Source organism: Dendrobates tinctorius, unplaced genomic scaffold (assembly GCF_039654945.1).
Source record: "Dendrobates tinctorius isolate UK_male_01 unplaced genomic scaffold, ASM3965494v1 ptg000156l, whole genome shotgun sequence".
Lineage (NCBI taxonomy): Eukaryota > Metazoa > Chordata > Amphibia > Anura > Dendrobatidae > Dendrobates > Dendrobates tinctorius.
In genome coordinates, this window is record NW_027361823.1 from 20,996,306 (window position 1) to 21,016,527 (window position 20,222).

At 44.9% G+C, this 20,222-nt stretch overlaps 1 protein-coding gene across 1 annotated transcript in view; it reads right to left on the reverse strand.

Annotated features, from left to right (window-relative positions):
* IPMK (inositol polyphosphate multikinase) overlaps positions 1 to 20,222 on the reverse strand; it is a 45,839-nt gene that overhangs the window by 20,248 nt on the left and 5,369 nt on the right. The window contains exons 2-3 of the mRNA XM_073548248.1: positions 3,395 to 3,480; positions 91 to 187 (exon numbers count right to left, since the gene is read on the reverse strand). Of these exons, the coding sequence (XP_073404349.1) occupies positions 91 to 187; positions 3,395 to 3,480 (183 nt within the window). The remainder of the gene's footprint in view (positions 1 to 90; positions 188 to 3,394; positions 3,481 to 20,222) is intronic.

The following is a 20,222-nucleotide window of genomic DNA, read 5'->3' on the forward strand; positions in this document are numbered from 1 at the left end:
GAATTGCAAGGGGCGGCATATGGGGAAGTGAGTGTGCAGACAGTTGAATAAATTTAGTGATTAAAATACAAATGGGAAAATAAATAATACCATTAGTAGATCCAGGGGGCGACCATGTGCCAAAATATTTCGGTAAAAATATTTGTAAGTCATGCAGCTTAGGATCAGTGCAGTCACTTGAGAAAACCTGAAACAAACAAAAAAAAAAATATATATATATACTGTATATATATTTGGCTGTTTCGCTGTAATTTCTGGCAGTGAAGACTCATCTGTGAAGTGTTAAAGTGACTGATCTTCTACTTTTATCCCCTCGGGACAAGAGAAAACATCAGACATACAGTAGCTGTGAAGTCAACATTCCGCTTAATGATTCCGTAATCGAGCAAACGTGAAGTTCACTGGTTCAAAATATCAGACACTGCTGCCAATAGCCGGCGCTCAGACAAAGTGAAATATCACAGAGCGAGCAAGGATGAGAATTCCTTGAAGCAACGGAAAAACTTCTGATCTCGAAGACTGGCAATATATAAATAGTAAAAAAAAAAAAAAAAATCTAAAATTAAACTAACTGCATCCCAAATGATGGCGTACATCTTTTCATATAGGATGGGCTCCGTTATCCCTGCACTCTACTACCCAAATCATCTCAACTGTACCAGCATTCCCGAGTAGACATATCTCTAGATCAGCTGGGACATCACCCCAGCAGACAGAGGCTTTCGAGAGTGACTGATCAACCCAATAATATTTTACACGGATTCCAAGTTCCCGTGGCCTTAGTCTAACGTGGTACCTATTACAACTTAGCAATATTGCAGATACGAGAGTTTAAAAGAGAAATTATTTGGTTTTACGGCTTCAATTCAGACCTGCTTCCATGGTAACAGACTACAAACAAATCTATGTAGTCAGAACATGCAGTCCTACTCTCATGTGTCTGACAGAACGTACATCGGAAAACAGGTGAGGCTTTGTTACCGTGATCACCATATGAAGTGTCAGACATCTTCATCAGGAGGTAGTATACGTACTATATAGGGAGACATAAAGGGATAACAGGGAAAGGGCCATACATGGCCTTTGTAGTTGCTTAACCCTTCCCTTTCCTCATTTGAAGGAATATTTTTAGTCATCTCTCTTATATACAGCGGGTGAAATAAATAATGAACAAGTCATTACCAGTTACCAGTAAAGGGTAAGCAAACAGCTGTGAGCTGTCAATAGCCTGGGACCCTTATGGAATATTGTTCCAGGTTATTTACATCAATCTCCAGCCGTAGGCTTTCCCTCTGCTGGTTATGAAAATTGCGAGGGAGCCCTCGCAGCTTTAATTTAATTCTTTATTTTACACATCAGTTACACAGTTGCTGCTGAATACAACTCCCAAATGAATACAACCATGTCCTGGTTATGCTGATTCCAGCACGCGCAGGAGACAATGAAAGCTGCCTTCAGCCACCGTCACCTGGGAACAGCGCAAATTGTCATCCGTATATCATTAGTGCAGTGTGTGGCATGCATTTTGTCCGTGCTGCGAAAAAAAAAAAAAAAAAAAAATAATATATATATATATATATATATATATATATATATATATATATATATATATATATATATATATATATATATATATATATATATATATACACACACACGGGTTTTTCACACACGGTCCGTGGGAAAACATGACATGTGCGCACCACCATTAAATACAACGGGTGTGTGTGAACATAATCGCCGCCTTAAAAAACGGACCGCATACAAACAAAAAACGGACATGTGAAGAAAGCCTAACAGATCACCGACAACAGTGGTCCTGATCAGGGCTGTGGAGTCGGTAACCCAAACCTGCGACTCCGACTCCTCAATTTCCCTTACACCGACTCAGACGCCGACTCCACGACTCTGACTCCCACACATATTGCTTATATTTAAGTGAAAAATTTATTGTAGTACAATGTGAACCTCAGACATTTAATCATTTTTATGATCCAATAATCAAGATATTTAGATAGAACAGAATATATATTGGTGTACTACCCGGTTTTCATTCTTTTTGGTACAGATACGATATGGATAGACAGATAAGGATAAATGGATAGATAGAGCAGATTTCTAATCTGCTTTTGCTATTGAAAACATTATCTATGAGCTCAAAAACCTTTCAGGTGATGCAGTTTTTTAAAAAGATGATCAGCTTTTGCAGCGGAAAAACGTATCCTCAAAAAACACAGGAAAAACGCTGTGTGAATGTAGCCTTAGATCAGGAATATAACAGCCATTTATAGGACATTTCATAACTTTCCCAAACTCCTATGAAAACATATTCAGCACATCCTGCATTGAATTACTGTACCCAATTTATTATATATTTTAGGAGTCGGAGTCGGTCCATTTTATACCGACTCCAACTCCACCAAAATGAGCACCGACTCCGACTCCACAGCCCTGGTCCTGATTCATCAAGAATGGCATCGTTCAGCCAATCTTCAAGAACAGGACTGTTGGGAGAAAGAGCAAACCACTTATGGCATTAGGAATCTTACAAGAGCTGTGAGTCTCCAGCAGAGATGTATACACACACACAACCAAGTCTGTCTCCTCTTCAATTCCTCTAGCCTCCCGCAGGGTAAAGGCCCCTTTACATTTAGCGATGCACCAGCGATACGACCCGGTCAGGATCGCTGGTGCATCGCTAAATGGTCGCTAATGAGCTGTCACACAGGCAGACCTCACAGCGATGCAGCACACGATACTCACCTTTCACACACAGCGATCCTGACGTCCTCCCGCTCGCCTCCACGCGTCGCTCGTCGGCGCCAGCAGGAAGCGCCCGACGAGAAATGGAGCAGGACATTCTCGCGCGATCAGCGATGGAGCCAGTCGGAGGCAAGTATCACACATAGCGATATCGCTATAACGTCACAAAATCAGTGACGTTATAGAGATATCGCTATGTGTAAAACTTCTGATCTCGAAGACTGGCAATATATAAATAGTAAAAAAAAAAAAAAAAAAATAATCTAAAATTAAACTAACTGCATCCCAAATGATGGCGTAAAGGACCTTTGATGACAGCATGGTCACATGTCCATGATACCACCAAAGATCCTTTTGCAGTCTTAACCTCGGAAAATATATTGATAATACAGAACTTGTATTATCAATGCTGTTCCTGCTTGAAACACTGGGGCACACAAAAGGGTGGCTGCCCTGGGCAATTGTCAAATTTGACACCTCCCCAAAGCCGGTCCAGACAGCTGTAACCTGTAGCAGAAGAACCACATAGCTCCAACAGAAGAAAAATTAAGCATTACATACATAATGCAGACAGAGATGGTGGCCCACACCTTTCAACAGTGGCATTTCACAAAACACACAAATCATGTACCATGTTATAGAAGTCCAGTTCTCTTGGTCCACGTGGTGGCGGCTGTAATTGCTTTAAAACCGTACCATCAGGATGCTGCAGTATGCCTGAAAGGAAAGTAATGGTATTCATCAGATAAGATGCAATCCAAATGTGTTCTTTTTATTTGCAAGTACGGTAGATTGGTGGACCAGACCCCCCTACCGATTATTAAAGAAGCGCACCGCTCAAGAGACCAAAGTGTACAGGATGAACTCCAGTCTGCGTGCATTCAGACGGCAGCGGTGCCCTCCCGTCTCCTTAGCTATACACTTCACATTTTTTCTGAGCAATCAATGGGGATCTCAGGATCCAAACACCCACTGATCTGCTTGTAATGAAAAGAAAATAAAACGTTAACAAGCTTTTAGTTGCACGTTAAGATAATTGTCCACCAACCTTTGTCACCTACCCCAGGATAACTGGGACCCCCACCAATCTCGAGAAAAAGAACTTATTAGACCACTCAACTATCTCAGGCAGCCATACATAGAATGGAGCAGTAATAGTTTCATAGTTTTAAGACTAAAAGAAGGCCAAGTCCATAGAGTTCAACATATCTATATATACACAGTATAATCGTCTGATTGTGTGTGTCTGTCTGTCACAGAAATCCTGCGTTGCCGATTTGTCACGGCCGCCAGGCCTCGACCAATCAGCGACAGGCGCAGTCCTCAATTAGAAGAACGCACGCCTCCGGACCCTGGGTACCATAAACGTGTAAAAAATAGAATTGGGATAAAAAAGTGATATACTCACCTTCCGACGGCCTCCGGACTTTTTCTCTCCTGTTCACGCTCCCGGTATCTTCCATTCCCAGTAAGGCTTTGCGCCAAAGACCGCTAATTACGTTGCGCTCTCGCTAGAGTGACGTCAACAGCAGTCTATGGCGCAAAGCATTACTGGGAACGGAAGATGCCGGGAGTGTGGAGAGGAGGGACACAGTCCGGGGTAGTCGGATGGTGAGTGTGTCACTTTTTATTTTAATCTCCCGCTGGCCATATTCTTTAGAATCGGGCCAGCAGCTAGTTACCCAACATTGATCCAGAGGAAGGCAAATGCCCCATGAGTCAGATGACAATTGCCCAATATTAGGCAAAAAAATTGTTTCCCGACTTCACATAGATCAGACAGGATTTTCTGTTCTGTTGTAATGGGTGAGGCAACTACATAAAGGGTTCTTTTTTCTCCCTATTTAGCAATGTCATCTTTTTTAGCCTTATGACTGACATGGTCTTTCGGTGAGGTTACTGGATAGATGTGGTTTTTATTATTTAGCACCATCACTTTGTTTAGCTTTAGGATCAACATTTAGGCATTGTACGGCATGTACATTTTCTCATTCACTAGTCACTTAGTATAAGTGATATTCATTTTATTACACGCATCTTTGAGCAGGGGGTTGGACCAGATGACCCAGGAGGTCTCTTCCAACTCTACCACTGCACATTGTCACTTTATTCTTCTAGCCTTGCTATTGGTGATATTCTCACTAGGCATACTGGCACTTTAATCACTTACTTTTTACTTCACTCACCACTTTACTATGGTATATAGGTACCATGGCATTACAGGTGCATTTTTTGCCACTTTATATCATCTTTGTGGACACATTTGCACTTATGGCATTACAGGGTTTTACTTTGACGCATGGATTAATTATATTTATAAATCACACCTCATATGCACATGTGTAAATGGGATTATATTAAAATATATACTACATATATATATATATATATATATATTTATTACACACTCACACCGTATTCACTCATTTTGGTTGATCCTATAAATTATGTATCATCAAAGGGTATAATACATATTTTACATTCACTTCACATTCCTCAATAATTATTGTATTGATATGGATATCTGGCACCTAGAACACGTGCACTGTAAGATGCAATGGGCTTGTATGGCTAGATTCTCTATTCGGTAATTCCGGAACGCCGCTTTCAAGTCCCACCGTCTTCCTGTTATGCGGTCACACAATCACATGCGTTCCACGCTTGCATTCCAGCTCATACCGACAGGAAATTCACTTTAGTAGCGATGGGATCGAACAGACGCACTGCTGACACTGCCCGCGGCTGGCAATACGGACAAGTCATCCCCCTATTGGTGGAGAGTTGTATATTAAGGCAACAGTCCCTCATCTCGGTTACGCCCCCACAAGATGCGTGGCAAAACTGAATTGGGGTGGTGAGACAGTACCTGGGACCCCATAGTCAGCAAATTGATTTACTTTCAGGTAACTTTACCCATTCATATTGTTTTATGGCTATGCTGCCATTAGGTATATAGGAACCAGTGGATCAAACTAGTTTAATGCCAAGGATATCTATAGGCATTTATCTTGTTACTGCTAGCACCTTGTTTTGTACCCTAGGCTACATTGTTTTGACCATCAGAGTTGGTCTTAGGTTTCATCCAGCTGATTGGGTGTCCCTTTCATGAAGTATTCCCTTTCATTTTATACGTATTCTTTCAATAAAATAATAAAAGTTTATAATCAAGAGTTGTTGCATTATTCTCTCCTGCTGTGACTACATACCTTTTCACAGGCTGTGGGCATAATATGTTTAGCAAAGTGTAAGGGTGGTTTTACACTTACCGTATTTTTGCGGGCCGATTTTGTGGCCCCAATATCAGCCCGCAAAAAGTCAATGGTTCGCCGTGTGCCATACGGTCGTGAGGGCCGTATATACGGCCGTGAAAAAATATCGAGCTTGCTCGATATTTTTCATGGCGTACGGACACGGTGCCCATTTAAATCAACAGAAGTTTGTTTTCGCGGCGCGCCTTCACTTCCGGTTTTGCAGAACACAGGTTTTTTCTCCAATACTATTTCCATAGTATTGGAGGGGGGGGGGGGGGGGGAGGAGGGGGAATGGGCGGCCCATTATTTCGGTACACCACAAAAAATGCGGCGATACAGCCCGCAAAAACGGACCACAAAGAATGCGGTAAGCATAAAACCACCCTTCGGCACAGATTTAGGAATTATGATTACTCCTTGTACTTTTGTAGTGAATCAAGCATTACAACATCATGTACAAGAGTTCCATAATCTCACTACTCTTACAGAAAAGAATCACCATTTGTGGTAAGATTAGACCTTCTGCCCTCTAGATATAGAAGATGCCTCTTTGTTATTGATGCAATCCTAGTTGCAAAAAGGTGATTAGAAGGTCGAGAATGGTGGTCCCCTGTTCCTACCTACAGTATATAGTGCATTGGTCTTGCCTTTTCAAGCAATAGGAATAATAAATACTAATATATATAACACATACAGTGCCTTGCGAAAGTATTCGGCCCCCTGGAACTTTTCCCACATATCATGCTTCAAACAAAGATACCAAGTGTGAATTTTTGGTGTAGAATCAACAAGTGGAACACAATTGTGAAGTTGAATGAAATTTATTGGTTATTTTAAACTTTTGTGGAAATTCAAAAACTGAAAAGTGGGGCGTGCAATATTATTCGGCCCCTTTACTTTCAGTGCAGCAAACTCACTCCAGAAGTTCATTGTAGCTCTCTGAATGATCCAATGTTGTCCTAAATGACTAATGATGATAAATAAAATCCACCTATGTGTAATCAAGTCTCCGTACAAATGCACCTGCTCTGTGATAGTCTCAGGCTGGGTTCACACGTACCGGAACTCTTGCGGAAATTACCGCGAGAATTCCGGAATTCCATTCCGCGGGAAAATCGCATTTTAAATTCCCGCGATTTTCACGTGGAAAAACTAGCATTTTGCAAGTGTAATTAGCTTGCAGAATTGCTAGCGTTTTACAAGCAATCTGGAGCATCGCTTGGAGAACTGATTGACAGGTTGGTCACACTCGTCAAACATAGTGTTTGACGAGTGTGACCAACTTTTTACTATTGAGGCCGCCTATGCGGCATCAATAGTAAAAGATAGCATGCAAAAAATAATTTAAAAAGAAAAAAAAGTTATTCTCACCTTCCGACGTCCCGCGCAGCCTTCCCGCCTCTCTCCACGCTCTCGGTTCCAGTAATCCTTTGCGCGAACTACCGCGATGACGTCCGTTCTCGCGGGATTGCGACGTCGCGCGAATGACAGCGAGACTTCGCGATCCCGCGAGAATGGACGTCATCGCTCGCAAAGGCTGACTGGGAACGGGAGTGTGGAGAGAGGCGGGAAGGCTGTGCGGGACGTTGGAAGGTGAGAACAACAATATTTTTTTACAGGGATATGGTACCCAAAGCCCGGAGAACAGTCTCCTCTCCTCCGGACCGTAGGTACCATCCGCAAAATGTTCTGCTTACTTTTTGCATGGTGTGCACAGCCACATGCGGAAAGTAAACAGAACAATGCATTCCTATGGGTGCGGGATCTCCGCGATTCCGCAAAATTAATGAGCATGCTGCGTTTTTTTACCGCGAAGCGATTCCGCCGCGGTAAAAACTGCAGCATTAGCACAGCATTGCGGAATCCCATAGGAATGCTTCTTTTTCGCGGCAAAATCACGCAGTTAAAACTGCCACGGAAACGCGAAAAAACTGCAAAGTGTGAACTCAGCCTCAGGGTTCTGTTTGATGCACAGAGCATCATGAAGACCAAGGAACACAACAGGCAGGTCGGTGATACTGTTGTGAAGTTTAATATTTTTGAATACAAAATGATTTCTTCAGCAGCTCGGCATGCAAAAAGTAGGTCCTCATCTAATCTGAGATCACAAAAATATGGAGACGCTACGGGTCTCGGAAAACGGTGCAATTTTTATTTTTTTAGCAAAGTTTGGAATTTTTTTTTTTCATTACGTAGATAAAAAATAACCTAGACATGTTTGGTGTCTATGAACTCGTAATGACCTGGAGAATCACAATGGGAGGTCAGTTTTAGCATTTAGTGAACCTAGCAAAAAATCCCAACAAAAAACCAAGTGTGGGATTGCACTTTTTTGCAATTTCACAGCACTTAGAATTTTTTTGCCCCGTTTTCTGTTACACAACATGGTAAAATGGTATCGTTCAAAAACTCATCCCACAAGAGATAAGCCCTCACATGGCCATATTGACAAAAAAATAAAGTTATGGCTCTGGAAAGAAGGGGAGCGAAAAATGAAGACGCAGAACTGAAAAAGCTCTGGTCGTGAAGGGGTTAACATCATTTCCAGGAGTGGTTCAGACACCGCTCCAGTTTAACCCCCCTAAATGCTGCCATCGATATCGATCACAGCATTTAGAAGGTAGGGAGAAGGAGGGGGCTCCCTCTCCCCTCCAATCAGCGCCCCAGCGACAAAACCATGTGGGCACGACCATTGCAATGGTGACCCGGGGTCACCATGCCACCAAGGGGCTTGTGTCAGTGCAGAAGTTTAAAAGAAAAAAAAAAAAAAAGCGCCATACACCTCCATCAGTGGAAAAATAAAGTTATAGCTCTCAGAGTGCAGAGATGCAAAAATTAAAATAAATTATTTTCTATAAAAAAGTGTGTAAAAGCACCAAAACATAAAATTACAAAAATGTGGCATCATTGTAATCATACTGACCTGAAGCCTAAAGCAGCCTTAACAATTGTACAACATGTGGAACGGGCAAAAGAGAACAAAAATATCAAAATAGCAAGTGATCAAAAAAACATCATGTGACCAAAAAAATGGCACCAATTAAAATCATCAACTCGTCCGGCAAAAAACAAGCCCTCACACGACTGTCGGCTAAAATATGGAAAAAATTTAGCTCTCAAAATATGGCGAGGGAAAATTCTTGAAAACTTGACTCGCGTATAAGCCTAGGGTGGAAAATGCAGCAGCTACTGGTAAATTTCAAAAATAAAAATAGATACCAATAAAAGTAAAATTAATTGAGACATCAGTAAGTTAAATGTTTTTGAATATCCATATTGAATCAGGAGCCCATTAGCTCCATACAGTTCATGATGGCCCCATAAATGCTCCATACAAAATACACCCCAAAGTGTTGAGTTTTTTTGGAATATCTCGCCTGTCCCTACTCCCACCACCCATTGTCCTTCCTGCTCCATACCTGGTGCAGAGGAATAGGGGCACATAGCAGTGACATCATGCGCCACTCAAGACTGTCAGCTGCCAGCCTGACAGGCCAAGGGCTTGTAAAGCCATTGTGGTGCATGGAGCCTGTGGTTCGCTGCACCACAGTATAAGACTTTTTTCTGAGGCACTAACCCAGTCATCAAGCCATCACAATTTGTCCCTTGTAATGTTTCCTACGATAAATGTCATATTAACAACACAGACAGAATATAAGAAATGATTCAGAATTCACCCGCAATGTGCCATTTGCTCACAGAAAACACTAAGATATCGGATTAAGCTTTAGATCAGTTCCTGCCCTGGATATAGCACCAAACAGAAGGAACAGGCTGCACTGCGATCTATTATGAACTTTGTAATTCCGCCAAAACTTTCCCGTGCCCATCCCTAACCTGCTGGACCATATCACAGTGTAAATTACTGCACAACGCATGCCTTTTATTCAGGGAGTAGCTATTCTTCTCATCAGTGCAGAATTCTTTTCATTCATTAGTGGGACCAGCCGAAAGACATTCTAGATAGTGGGACTGTCATAGGAAACTATACAAACTGCATATTTGCAGACCGAGAGCCCGAAGTAAAACTCGTGCAAATATGCCATTATCAAGCATTTCATCAGAGCTTACACCAGACGCTAGGCTGAAGGAATTTTACTGCACTTTCCCTCCTGTTCTCACATGTCTCATGCTTCACTTTTTCTTTGAAAGCATCCCATCATCATACATCAGAAATACATTTCCTCCTAATGGTGTTCCTCTATAGGACGAACAGGAGGCTGAAGCTTCATTTCCAGCACTTTATCATCTCGCTATTATCACAGGAAGCATTACACTGAAAGGCGACATGTCTAGTATAGCTAGAGGCAGAATACAGGTGAAGGATGTCGCATCTCCTCCCTTCTCAGGTCACAGACCATGTCCACAACATCCGCTCATAGAAGCCAATTTTATAACGGAGGTTTCATTGCGTCCATGTGGCTGCTGTGTGGTTAGAATCACACGTGCCGTTTTAATAGCAGTTTGAGTGGATCTTGAAGAAAGAAGTATCAGTTTGCCACTGTGACCTGGTTAGTGCATGCATGGAGCGGCTTCAGCAGACGAGCCCATGTCATCGGTAGGTTTACACTAACACCCTCTGGCCCAGAATGTCTATCAGCCATATCCTCCTCCTTCTCCTCTCGTTTCCACAAGCTTAATGTGGACAAATCTGAACTAATTATCTTCCCTACCTCACCTATCCATCACGATAAAAGAAATCACTTTCCCCTGTGCCTGAAAGCCGCTGCCTCGGAGTAACCCTTGGCTCTGCCCTGTCCTACAAACCATACATCCAAGCTCTCACCACCAGCTCAAAAATATCTCCAGTATCAGTCCTTTCCTCAACCCTCACTCTACCAAAATGCTTGTGCATGCCCTCATCATCTCCTGCCTCGACTACTGCGACATCCTTCTCTGTGGCCTACCTTCTAACACTCTCGCACCCCTCCAGTCCATCCTTAACTCTGCTGCCTAACTAAATAATCTCTCTCCTCGCTACATTCCTGATTCCCCTCTTTGCAAATCCCTTCACTAGCTCCCAATTTCCCAGTGTATCCAGTTTAAACTACCAACAAAGCCAGCCATAACTTCTCCGTATATTTCTGAACTAATCTCTCAATATCTTCCCTCACGTAATCTCTGGTCCTCCCAACACCTCCTTTACTCCTCCACGCTTATACGCTCATCACCCAATCACCTCCAAGTATTCTCCCGAATATACCCTTGAATTCTGTGCCCCAACACGTCCGGTTATCCATCACATTTGGATCCTTGAAACAAAACCTGAAAATCCATCTCTTCAAAAAGGCTTACAACCTGTAATGACCACGCTGCCACCTCACCACCATCGGAGCTACTGCAACCCCCAACCTATTGTCTCCTTCCCCATAATCCTGTAGAATGTAAGCCTGCAAGGGCAGAGTCCTCTTCCCTCTGTATCAGTCTGTGATTATTAGTTTGCTTACTGTAAGTGATTTGTATTTTTCTGTAACCCCATCTCATGTGCAGTACCATGGAATCAATGGTACTATATATTATATTATTATTATTAACAACAACCAACACACAACTGACACCCTGCTGCAACAATCAAGATCAGAGCTAGCCCCATTCACAGCGATTAACCTCTCCATGTTCCAGACAACAATGACGGCAGCCATTGTCAGAGGATAGGCGCTCCTTCTGAGTGTTCATCAAGGCCAACACCAATGACAATACAATTTGAGTTTTCAACTTGAGCCTAATGCCCCGTTACACTAAACGATGTCCCAGCGATTCCACCAACGATCCGACATGATGGGATCACTGGGACATCGATAGACAGCCTCAGCGATCAGGACCAGCGACACTGGTTTCTAATGTAAACATCGGGTATCCAGGAGCCGCGGCTCCTGGATACCCAATATTTACATTAGAAACCAGCGTCGCTGGTCTCTCGCTGCCACACGCAGTGATATGTGCTGGGCAGCGGGAGACCAGCGATCGAAAAACGGCCCAGGCCGCTCGAGCATGATCAGCGATAACCGGCAGGGGGGCCGGTCACTGATCCCTGTCACACAGCGATCTCGCTGATGTGTCACAAAATCAGCGATCTCGCTAGCGAGATCGCTGTGTGTGACGGGACCCTAAGAAACAGTACCTAACAAATAATACAGGAGTAGTGCAGTGTACCATGTAAGCAATCATAAGCTTGCATGTTAAAGTTGCCTTGTAAAAGTCCAGGGGTTTTCATTTTTAACAGCAGTGGTATTGTTTTATTACCTTTTGCAAATTAATATTGAGGCTATAAAGTAACGTGTGTCGGGCATCCAGAAGTTCTGTTGCACGAAAACACATTCGGAAACACTACCTAACCCAAAAAAATAGTTAATGTTTCAAAAACAATGCTGATGTGAAGTAGACATGAGGAAAATATATGTTACCATATTTTTTTAACTAAATATATTTTTCTTACCCCAAATTTCAAGAGGGTGTAGCTTACCAGGGGGGGCTGGCGTCCGGCGATACTATGGGCCCTGGGCTGGGAGGTGCGATGCTGCAAGTCCCAAAGTGGTGCTAAATAGTGCGGGTGACCAGCCGACATTTTGTGAAAGCCTGCTGCACTTCCATGGTTTCAATGCGGTGGACTCCGGGAAAGTGGCTGCCAGAAGCGGCACAGATTGAGATCTCCAGAGATCGAGATCTGCACATGCACACCTCCTCCGGCTACTATTTCCCCCCCCAGAGTCCACCACACTGAAACCATGGAAGTGCGGGAGCTCCGGGCTATCACAAAATGTCGGCAGATCCCCCGCACCTCTGAACTCCCCCTTCTACCAGCCTGGGATGAGACTTGCAGCATCACCCTGCAGTTGCACCTTCAAATAGCTCCTGTGACCCCCGCTCCACCACCGCCCCCTCGGCAGTAAGCTGAATTCGACGCATTACTTTTTTTCCCGCTTTGCTCCTGAAAATTTGGGGTGTGTCTTAGGCTAGTTTCACACTTGCTTTTTTTTGCAGCGCGTTTTTCCCGCAAAAAAACGCATTGAAAAAACGCATACATAAGCATACAACTGCTGCGTTTTTTTCAAGCATTTTTATGAGCATGCATGAAAAAAACGCAGCGTTTTTATGCGTTTGTATGCGTTTTTAGCGCGTTTTTACCGCGTTTGCGTTTTTTTCCAACATTTTTAGGTGGCCCCTCACACTACCCAAACCATGACTTTACTAACCCTAACCCTGACCCTAACCCTAACCCTGACCCTAACCCTAACCCTGACCCTAACCCTAACCCTTAACCAAATCATACTTAACCCTAACCCAAACCCTAAACCCTAACTAACCCTAACCCTGACCCTGACCCTGACCCTGACCCTGACCCTGACCCTGACCCTGACCCTAACCCTGACCCTGACCCTAACCCTTAACAAAACCATACTTAACCCTAACCCTGACCCTAACCCTAACCCTAACCCTAACCCTAACCCTGACCCTAATCCTTAACAAAACCATACTTAACCCTAACCCTGACCCTAACCCTGACCCTAACCCTAACCCTGACCCTAACCCTAACCCTGACCCTAACCCTTAACAAAACCATACTTAACCCTAATCCTGACCCTAACCCTGACCCTAATCCTTAACAAAACCATACTTAACCCTAACCCTGACCCTAACCCTAACCCTGACCAAAACCATACTTAACCCTAATCCTGACCCTAACCCTGACCCTAATCCTTAACAAAACCATACTTAACCCTAACCCTGACCCTAACCCTGACCCTAACCCTGACCCTAACCCTTAACAAAACCATACTTAACCCTAATCCTGACCCTAACCCTGACCCTAACCCTTAACCAAACCATACTAAACCCTAACCCTGACCCAAAACCCAACCCTAACCCTAACCCTAAACCCCCTTAACTAACCCTAACTCTAACTCAAACCCCTAAATTCCATGGTTAAAAAAAAAAAAACGCATATGCAAAAAAACGCTTACATGAGCATGCCAGTGCGCACATATGCGCATCCATAGGCTATAATGGCCCTTTTTAGCGCAAAACGTGCGCATATGTGCGCATGCGCTTTTTTGCAGGGCCAAAAAATGCAACATGATGCGTCTGGAAAATCCAATCGCACACCCCAAAAAAACGCAGCGCATGAAAATCGCATACATGCGCTTACAAGCGCGCAAGTATGCGCACCCATGTTAAAGATAGGGGAAAAAACGCATGCGCAGGTTAGCGTTTTTTTCCAGCGCTAAAAAACGCAAATGTGAAACCAGCCTTATTGCCTGAAAAATACGGTAACTATTTTGTGTGATAGGACGCTCTGGTTTAAGGGCATAAAATTTCAAAGTTTGAAAATTGCCAATTTTTTTTTTATATTTTCATAAATAAAAAACTAAATCATATCAAACCAAGCTTACCAGTAACATTAAGTACAACATGTCATAAAAAACCGCTCAATTACTGGGATAAGTTGAAGCGTTCCAGAGTTATTACGATGAAGTGAAGCTGGTCAGAATAGAAGGTGAAAACAGGCTGGAGGTGAAGGGGTTAACACACTTGTAAAGATTTAAAGGGGCTTTCTTGGTTCTTTGGACAAAAGTTTGCAGTCACAATGACGTTACCTTTAAATATCACTGCTATCTATTGAAGAAGCAGAAACAAGAAGCACAGCACTGGTGCCACCATACACGGTGTGGACACCGGCCTATACTCCCAAGGGAGTGATCCCAGGACGTGGCACCCTCAGGCTGTGTGCACACACACAGCGTTTTTTTAGCATTTTTTTTTTTTTTTTTAGCGGATTTGCCAAAAAAATCCGCTCAAAAAACACGGTCTATGCCCCAGAAGTGTGTCCTGAATGTGAAGACTTCCGGGGCATAGACCGCGCTGGAAAATACCAGCGCTTGCGCAGTAGCGATTATATGCTTTGCCCACAGTCGGGCAAAGCATACTGCGCAGGCGCCGGGGGCCTTTACATTGCGCAAGCGCGGAAACCAACGGTGTCTGTGGTATTCACAAACAGATTACGTGAAGCAAGCCGAGGAGGTGGGGAGAAGGCTCCTAAGCCACGCCCATTGGACCAGACCACGGTGATTTGCATGCACCCACAAGCAGCTAAAAAGGTATTTATGCCTCAAAGGTGCGGGGTCGGGGGAGTCAAAGGCCTGACTAGAATCCTTATGGGACGCACAATTTAGTGATATCTTTACATGATATCACTAAATATGGGTGACAGATTCCCTTTAAATCAAGGCGCCAACTGAAGACAGTAAAGCACAGGACATTCAGTAGACGTACGGTAAATGGTTTCCTTGAAAGGAAGTTAATGCAATATCAAGTATATCAGCACTTTCCCAACTCTGTCTTGCACACACAGACCATGACACACGTTATGCCTTAAGATCGCAGAGAGCCGCACAACACGCCCCGTCACACACAGCGAGATCGCCAGCGATATCGCTGTGTGTGACATGCATCAGTGACTGCACCCCCCGCCGGGTATCGCTGATCGTGCAGCATCGTCCTGGGCCGTTTTTTGATCGATGGTCTCCCGCTGGCCAGCGCGCATCGCTGCGTGTGGCAGCGAGAGACCAACGATCAGCGACGCTGGGAGCTGGTTTCCAATGTAAACAGCGGGTATCCAAGAGCCGCGTGGCTCTTAGATACCCACTGTTTACATTAGAAACCAGCTTGCTCGCTGGAGGGGCTGTCTATGTGACAGCTAACCAGCAATCAGCTAACTATGTCCCAGCGATCCCAGCCGCGTCAGATCGTTGGTGGGATCTCTGGGAGTCTGGGACATTGATAGGTGTAACGGGGTCTTTACACTTTGTCGCCCTCAACAGGGCGCCTTACTATGGGGCAGGTGACTTTGCTGGAGCTCTCAGTCCAGACCTCTACAGTAATGAGTCACAGAGCAAAGTTAAACCCCGTAAAATAAACATTACACAAAAGGTGCGGCTGGGAAATGACCCTGGTGAGAGATATCCTGCTGGCTACAAGGGAGGGGAGAGAAGTATTGCCAGAAAAACAGGTGCCATCAGGCTCAGTGGTGGGAGTGTAATAAAATAGCCTTATACAACGAGTTCACACTAGGCATTTTCTTAGCTTTTTTTCCTGCAGCAAACCCTGATCTTCTCAAGAAAGCACATTTTCCGTGGTTTTTCTTGTGCTTTTTTTGCTGCGGTTTTGGCATGCTGATGAAGTTTAATGTTGGGGGGAAAAAAAAAAAAAAAAAAACTTGTTCTATAGAGTCAGGTTTTGGCACAAAAAAACACAACAAAATCTGATACCTGCATTTTTTCCACCACCCATTCATTTCAATGGGTGAAAAAAAAAAAAAGTTAAGTACGGTAGTGACATGCTCCATTGTGCAAAAAATAAATAAAAAAAACAATGACAACATGCAAAGCACAATCCAGATGACAAAAAAAAAAACCCAAGCTGCATGCATGAGACTTCTGAAATCTCAGCCATAGCTGGTACTGTAAGAGTATGTACACACGATCCGGAGTTGGTGCAGGTTGGACGCTGCATATTTAAGCCGCATCAAACCCGCAGCAACCAGATGTTACAGCATAGTGGATGGGATGTCAAGAAATCACATGCCCACTGACACTCACGGCTTTACCCGTGGATCACCCACAGAGACTTAGGCTATGTGCACACGTAGATTTAGGTCCTGTGGATTTGGAGAAATCCGCAGGTAAATTCTCAGGTCAAAAGATCTGCGGTTTACCTGCGGATTAGCCTGCGGTTTCACACCTCTACAATAGAGAAGGTGTGAAACCACAGCGGAATCCGCACAAAGAATTAACATGCTGCGATTTGAACCCGCAGCAAATCCACGCTGAAAAATCCGCAGCGTGTGCACAGCGTTTTTCAGATTACCATTGAACAATGGTGCTGTACAACTCACCTAAGGGTATGTGCACACACTGCAGATTCACCTGCGGGTTTTTTCACCGCAGAACCGCAGGTAAAGTGACCTGCGGTTTTGCCCTGCGGTTTGACACCTGGACAATGGAATAGGTGGCAAACCGCAGCAGAATCCGCACAAATAATTGACATGCTGCGGAAAAAAACCCGCAGCTTTTCCGCAGGTAAAAAACCGCAGTGTGAGCACTGCGGTTTTGAAAACCCATAGGCTAACATGGTAAAGTACCATGTCTGCGGAACTGCTGCAGTTCTGCAGGGCCAAAACCGCAGCAAAACCGCACCAAAACCGCAGCGTGTGCACATACCCTAAATCTGCTGCGGACCCTGAAACGATGCGGATCCGCAGCAGAATCCGCAACATGTGCACATGGCGTAATATGCGGTGTGTCTCCAGACTGCAGCATGTCAGTTTCTTTTGCAGAGACACGAGACTCCACAAGAGAGGTTTCACCCATACAATGTATTCAGTGAACACATGCGGATTCACCTGCAATCAATAGACGGCAGCGCTTTGGACCTAGCAAAACATGCAATGCGTTCAAAGTGCTGCTACTTCTGGATTGTGTGGGCACCCAGCCTAAAACGCAGCTGAAGATTTGTATATAAAAGAAAAAAAAAAAAAACCCACACACACGCCATATGGGAACTAAGACCTAGGGAATTGCCTAGAGCGCACTCCTCTAATGCACACTGCTCCCTTTTTAAAGGGAAGGTGCCGCAATTTTATAGAATTTGCAAAAAAATAGTAAGTTACAAAACATGTTGTTAAAACAAATGTTGTACTAACCAGGATTTATGGTTTGTTTGTAATAATGTTTTCATGTAGCCACTGGGCGCTGCCATCTTGATTTGCAGATCTGTGGAGGACTCATACAGTCTGCAAACATGGCCGTCCCTGGACATAGGAGACTGCGGTCGGCTCCTGACCCCACCATGCAGCCTCAGTAGTAGAGAACTGGGCACGCCCCTGTGGGCTGCACCATTCACTGCTGTAGGTGTGGCTGGGCGCCATTTTACTGTAGCCCAGTGCTATCTGCTGAGCTCCACTTACCCTCTATCACAGGACCACTTGTGGCATAACGGGTCCTGTGTTGTGAGGAGAGGCTGAAGAAAAGGAGAAGGTGGTCAGCAGAGGAGAGAAGCGCTCACTGGAGCCGGAGGATGGAGAGTGGTGAGTGCGGGTGACTTTCATCTATGCTCCTCTGTACTGCTTACTCCAGGCTCGGCCCTGTGCTTCCTGCTCCAGCGTCCTCCTGCTCTGTCTCCGCCTCCTCACTCACAGCCCCAGTGATCTCCGGTAATCTGACACCTTTGCTTTTATGGCTGTCTGAGGAGGACAGTGACTTATACACCCCATAGTCTTGTGTATAATTGGGGGGGCTGGAAGTTTCACCAGTGTGGGCATATCTGTAATACTGTCTTGTGTGATACTGACTGCTGAGCCGTGTATCTAATCCTATCCTGTGTGATACTGCCTGCTGAGCCGTGTATCTAATCCTCTCCTGTGTGATACTGCCTGCTGAGCCGTGTATCTAATCCTCTCCTGTGTGATACTGCCTGCTGAGCCGTGCATCTAATCCTCTCCTGTGTGATACTGCCTGCTGAGCCGTGCATCTAATCCTCTCCTGTGTGATACTGCCTGCTGAGCCGTGCATCTAATCCTCTCCTGTGTGATACTGCCTGCTGAGCCGTGTATCTAATCCTCTCCTGTGTGATACTGCCTGCTGAGCCGTGTATCTAATCCTCTCCTGTGTGATACTGCCTGCTGAGCCGTGTATCTAATCCTCTTCTGTGTGATACTGCCTGCTGAGCCGTGTATCTAATCCTATCCTGTGTGATACTGCCTGCTGAGCCGTGCATCTAATCCTCTCCTGTGTGATACTGCCTGCTGAGCCGTGTATCTAATCCTCTCCTGTGTGATACTGCCTGCTGAGCCGTGTATCTAATCCTCTCCTGTGTGATACTGCCTGCTGAGCCGTGTATCTAATCCTCTCCTGTGTGATACTGCCTGCTGAGCCGTGTATCTAATCCTCTTCTGTGTGATACTGCCTGCTGAGCCGTGTATCTAATCCTATCCTGTGTGATACTGCCTGCTGAGCCGTGTATCTAATCCTCTCCTGTGTGATACTGCCTGCTGAGCCGTGTATCTAATCCTCTCCTGTGTGATACTGCCTGCTGAGCCGTGCATCTAATCCTCTCCTGTGTGATACTGCCTGCTGAGCCGTGCATCTAATCCTCTCCTGTGTGATACTGCCTGCTGAGCCGTGTATCTAATCCTCTCCTGTGTGATACTGCCTGCTGAGCCGTGTATCTAATCCTCTCCTGTGTGATACTGCCTGCTGAGCCGTGTATCTAATCCTCTCCTGTGTGATACTGCCTGCTGAGCCGTGTATCTAATCCTCTCCTGTGTGATACTGCCTGCTGAGCCGTGTATCTAATCCTCTCCTGTGTGATACTGCCTGCTGAGCCGTGTATCTAATCCTATCCTGTGTGATACTGCCTGCTGAGCTGTGTATCTAATCCTCTCCTGTGTGATACTGCCTGCTGAGCCGTGTATCTAATCCTCTCCTGTGTGATACTGCCTGCTGAGCCGTGTATCTAATCCTCTCCTGTGTGATACTGCCTGCTGAGCCGTGTATCTAATCCTCTTCTGTGTGATACTGCCTGCTGAGCCGTGTATCTAATCCTATCCTGTGTGATACTGCCTGCTGAGCCGTGCATCTAATCCTCTTCTGTGTGATACTGACTGCTGAGCTGTGTATCTAATCCTATCCTGTGTGATGCTGCCTGCTGAGCCGTGTATCTAATCTTATCCCGTGTGATACTGCTCTCCTGAAATACTCTGTGCTGCTGTCACTCTGCTCCCAGAATCCTTGCTGCCTGCCATCCTCGGTGACCGAAGACCCCATTCCTCTCCTCAGATCCCGTCCTGGCGATGTGTGAAACTGAGGGGACAGGGGCCTGATGTATGGTGGAAGGAGCAGGGCGACAGCAGCACAGAGTATTTCAGGAGAGCAGTGTGCTGGTCTATGGGGGGCGCCCTGTTCGGTGCCAGGGATTGTACAAAGAGCGCTGTGTTTTATTCACATGGATGGACCGTCTGCTTGTCTGCTCCACAGAAATCCAGGAAACATGTCTGCTGATTGATGGCCTGTTCTGATCCAGACTTTACATGCAAAGACAGTCAGTAACTTTGCAAGCCCCATCAAAATGGCTGCTCACTGTGTCTATAGATGTCATAGGTTTTTGTGCCAGATTTCAGTAGCTGCTCCCCCTAGTGTTAACAAGTGGAAATGC